The sequence below is a fragment of the Musca domestica genome, unplaced genomic scaffold (assembly GCF_030504385.1).
Source record: "Musca domestica strain aabys unplaced genomic scaffold, Musca_domestica.polishedcontigs.V.1.1 46, whole genome shotgun sequence".
Classification (NCBI taxonomy): domain Eukaryota; kingdom Metazoa; phylum Arthropoda; class Insecta; order Diptera; family Muscidae; genus Musca; species Musca domestica.
Genome location: NW_026712336.1, coordinates 4,988,868 through 4,993,412, shown reverse-complemented (window position 1 = coordinate 4,993,412; position 4,545 = coordinate 4,988,868). Strand labels below are relative to the sequence as shown.

The 4,545-nt window shown below is 35.7% G+C and overlaps 1 protein-coding gene across 1 annotated transcript; it reads left to right on the top strand.

The window, feature by feature from the left end:
• Positions 1-3,100: 3,100 nt before the first annotated feature.
• Positions 3,101-4,177, top strand: LOC101893574 (uncharacterized). The gene is made up of 3 exons (XM_005179145.4): positions 3,101-3,377; positions 3,536-3,676; positions 3,744-4,177. The coding sequence occupies exons 1-3, from the start codon at positions 3,268-3,270 to the stop codon at positions 3,928-3,930; spliced, it is 438 nt and encodes a 145-aa protein (XP_005179202.2). The 5' UTR covers positions 3,101-3,267; the 3' UTR covers positions 3,931-4,177.
• Positions 4,178-4,545: the final 368 nt, after the last annotated feature.

Below are 4,545 nucleotides of genomic sequence, written 5' to 3'. Positions count from 1 at the left end.
CCCATATGACCGTAGCCGCCAGATTAAAGGTGTTTTGGGTTTTTATACACACGAGCACGGTGTTTGGGGTATTATAAGTTTGATTGGGCCACAAATTATGCAACACCTTGCAAATAGGATTTTATATATTGATCTTCCAATCCAGCCGAGCTGAGTCCGTCGGTCGCACTATTCATGTTTACGTTTAACGCTACAGGTCGCAATTATGGCCCGATCCTCACAAAATTTATCATGGAGGTGATGTTTAGTTTAGAATAGAAGCTTATTGTTGGGGAAGATGATCGCAAAATATTCATATTTAAAATGAGCCTAGGACAGAAAACATCTTTATCTTTTCTAATTCCTCTTCAATTCTAGACCAATAGATTTTTGCATGGGGAAGGAGTTTGGCGCTGGGCAGAAGCCTATCAATTTGGATAGTCATAGAATAATATTTAGCGGGTGAAATAGACTATAACTTTTATGTAAAAATACACAAATTTCCATTAAACTGCGAATAATACAAGCAAAATAATAAAAAAAAAGAAAAGGTCACTTCTGACCGTGAAATTGATGCTGATATACAAGATATGGCAGATATAGCAAAATATAAAAGGTAAGATGTAAAAACTGCAACCAACTTCAGACTGCTCTCATTTCTAAGCCACTCTTCCGACAGCTGTTAAAATCATTCCAGTGATAGTTTACAAGCGTACAAAAGCATCTTGGTGAGAACTTTCCAGAAAAAAGTTATTCGTGATGGAATTCAAGCGTGACAATGTGATTTCTTTATATTTGGCTAGAAAAACACAAAAGGCTATCGTTACAGCATTCCAGTATGTGAATAAATCTGTTGTGTTTCTTACCATCGGTTGTTACCGTGATACTGGTAGCGTAGCCCGACGTCATAGGAGTGGATAGAAGAAAACAGCAGCATCAGCAGAAATGGTTCGAAAAGTAAAGAAGCGGCTTGATCGAACCCGCGTCGCAGTGGCAAAAAAATGACTCGTGAGCTGAACATATCACAATATTCCATTCGGCAAATATTGAAAAATGAGCTCGGGGTAAAGCTATTGAAATTCCAAAAAGTGCAAGAACTTATACCGCAACAGAAAAAAATAGACTCAAAAGAACTAAAGATTTGCTTCGCTTGGCCGAAAGTGGTTAACTGCCGAATTTGGTTTTCTCCGATGAGAAAACATTCGTTGTCCAGCAGTTTGTAAAGAAACAAAATTATCGTGTTTACTTGCCAAAGAGGTCAGCTGAAAATGTGCACCTTCGATTGGCCACCACAACTCACGTGCCGGCCATGGTGATGGTGTGGGCTGCCATAAAAGCATGGTCGCTCTCAGCTCGTATTAATCGAATTAATGAGAATAAATGCCGAATATTATCGCGAAAATATTCTGGAGGGTGTATTAATGGGCACGCAAACATTTTGGCCGCAGACATTCCAACAGGACTCAGCACCATCGCACTCAGCACGCGCCACCCAAGAATGATTGCGCTTCATTCATGATTGCGCTTCATTTCCAGCGGAAAATGGCCACCAAAATCTCCGGATACCAATCCGTTGTACTATTGTGTCTGGAGTATTTTGGAAAGCAAGGTGGACACTTAAAAATACCAAAGTAACGATCGCCTCAAGCAAGCGTTTCGCCGGGAATGGGCCAAAATACCGCAGAGCAACATTCGGGCAGCATGAGAGGGTTTCATCTCCGTTTGAAGGCCATAATTCGTGCCAAAGGTGACCAATTCGAACGAATCTAAACTTATTCTAAAATTTGGCGCTATATCCGACACTTTTTGCTTTCATTCAATGACATTTAAAAAAAATTAAAAATTATGGCGTTTGACTTTTTTACAGTTTTTTTATCTTACCCTGCATATAAACGCTTGTATCAATAGAGAGAGAGAGAGAGAGAGAGAGAGAGAGAGAGAGAGAGAGACAGTTAGACCGATTATAAATCAAGAACGGCTGGACAGATTTTGACAATTCGCATCAATTCAGGACGGTTTTTTGACTGAGTACTCAATTTAATTAAAAATCGTTTGAAACACATGCTGAACCAACCGGGTGAGTTTTTCGGTATTTTTTTCAATGAACCTTCTGGCCAACAAATTCTGAAGTTTTAATAAATCTTTGATGAAAGTACTGACAAAAAATTGTGATTTTTCACCCTCCCTCTTATAATGCAGGGTATACAACATATGGCCTCTAATATATACCCATATAACGTTACCTCCAGATTCTCAGTATTTTGAAAGATTCTGCCACAATTTCCAACCAAATTACTTAAAACTTGACAATTGGGGTTCTAGGTAGGTATGTTTCCCCCTTGCGAAATTGGTATAGTTCCCACATAACGATACCTTCCGATTTTCGGTATTTCGAAGGTTTCTGCCACAATTTCCAACCAAATTAGATACAACTTGACGATTGGGGTTCTTAAAAGGTATTTTCTCTCTTTGCGAAAGATGTTCAATTAAGGTCTCTTAATTGGTATAGGCTCTATATAAAGGTACCTTTGATAAACATAGGAAGGTATACAAATTCCAAATGGTGAAGAGTATTAAAGACTCATCCTGGCTTAGGTGTTTTTTACTTGTTTTAGATAATTTTTAAGAATTTTTAAAGAAAAATGGAAAATGTTTTTAAGGAATTCTAAAGAGTTCAAGATTTTTTTTGTAGGACCGTCTGGTAAATATCCTGCCTTCAGGTGATTTTTAAAAGATAATGCCTTGTTTATAACAATTTTGAATTTTTAAGAGATTTTTCGTTTAACTCTTCTTTACAAATAATCATGAATTTTGAAAAAGATAACTTTCTGAACATTTTTGGACTATTTTCGGCTTTTTAAGAATATTTATATATTATGGGGCTTAAAATGGCTATTCCAAGTAATTTCAACGAAAAGACATATTAAATATGACCGTGCAATTTTCTTGTCCTTTAAATATTTCCGCAAAATTATTGCAAAATTTGCCTGCTACACTAATTTCATGATCAAGAGGGCAAAATATATATCAAACGAAATGTATATATGTAACGAAATAGTATACCCTACATTTTGAAATTATTTTGTGTTTTTCAATTTTTGACAGAAGATATTGTTTCATATTTTTTTGTGCTTTCTGCTTCATTTCATATGAAATTCATTTATTTCCTAAAGAGTTTTGCATAAAAATTGTGTGTATTATTGAAATTGAAACAAATTGATGTCTATATATTACGTGTAACAATTGATTGTGGTCATTTTGGCAATCATTTGAAAGAAACCAAAAAAGATGTTTAATTTTTTCAAAGAAAAAGAAAAAACTCAAATTGGGAAAAATGTAGAAAGTTCTGTAAGTAGTGCATGGGATCTGATACATTCGGCAAATGGTAAATTTAGAAGGTGAGTTTTGAGAATTACTTTTGGTCACACGAGTCTCTAGCAAATCGTTGGTTTAAATTAAATAGAATTATTGACTAGCGGAATGTATTTTTCGTAAACATATTCCACGCGCATACGTCCATGTTTTGATTTCTTAAAAATATTTTTATTATTTGCAGTTTTGTGCTAAATTATGACTGGCTGGTCTATACCATTTTGGGAGTTCTCTTGGCAAGTTGTGTAATTTATTATTTCTATGATCACAAGCGTATCAGTGAAACAAGAAGAAGACGCCAGGAACTGCAATTGGCAAGTCAAAGGTAGCTATAAAAACCAATCAAGCAATTCTAAAAAAAAAATTCATCATCTATTCTTGTGCTTTTATAGAAATTCTCAACAACGACGTCCAGGTGCTAGTTTTCGGGACCACGAAATATTTCAAAATGCAATGCAAACCACCCGTAATATAGTTGATCGGGAATGTCGAGCCAGGAATAATACTCCATCGAATTCATATGTCTTGAGACACACACGAAGTGGCCGAATATATGGTGATTATTATGAGGCGGAGTAAAAAATAGATGAGCAAATAAATCGGGTGTCTGACACAATTTCAAATCGTATGTTTCAAGTGAAGTAAGGCTATATTATATTCACGAAACTAAATTCAGATGGAAAATAAATATTGCAGTGAAATGATAAATTCGGCAGATGTTCAAAAAAGTTGTGTCTAAAATAACCCGAGAGTTGGGCTTTCTATAGGCCTACAGGTCCTTGTTTGTTTAGAAAATCAATAAAATGTGTTCTATGCCTAAAATAAACATCGCAGAACTTTTATAGGGGGTTTCCATGGAAATAAAGCCAATAGAAGATTTTGTATGTAGAGGTGACCTGTAAAAGGTCTTCAAAGTACAGAAACCCCATTGAAGGTACTTAATATAAATAAGGCTCTATAGAAGGCCCTTTGCATAGAAGACCTAGAAAAGGTCGTTTATGTATAAAAGACCTGTAAAAAGTCTTCTAGGAGTAAATGACCTGTAACAAGTCCTCTATTCCGGTAGGTCCTCAGTAAAGGGACTTTTTTGTATGAAAGACCTATAAAAGGTCTTCTCTCTTCTTCTCTAAATAAGATGTAAAAAAATGCCTATGTAACAAATACATGTGAAAGCCTCACAGCTCCACAGTGTAT

Coding starts and splice junctions, on each gene's coding strand:
- LOC101893574 (XM_005179145.4), top strand. CDS start 3,268: ATGTTTAATTTTTTCAAAGAAAAAGAAAAAACTCAAATTGGGAAAAAT. Junction 3,378..3,535: donor GCAAATGGTAAATTTAGAAG/GTGAGTTTTGAG, acceptor TATTATTTGCAG/TTTTGTGCTAAATTATGACT. Junction 3,677..3,743: donor CTGCAATTGGCAAGTCAAAG/GTAGCTATAAAA, acceptor GTGCTTTTATAG/AAATTCTCAACAACGACGTC.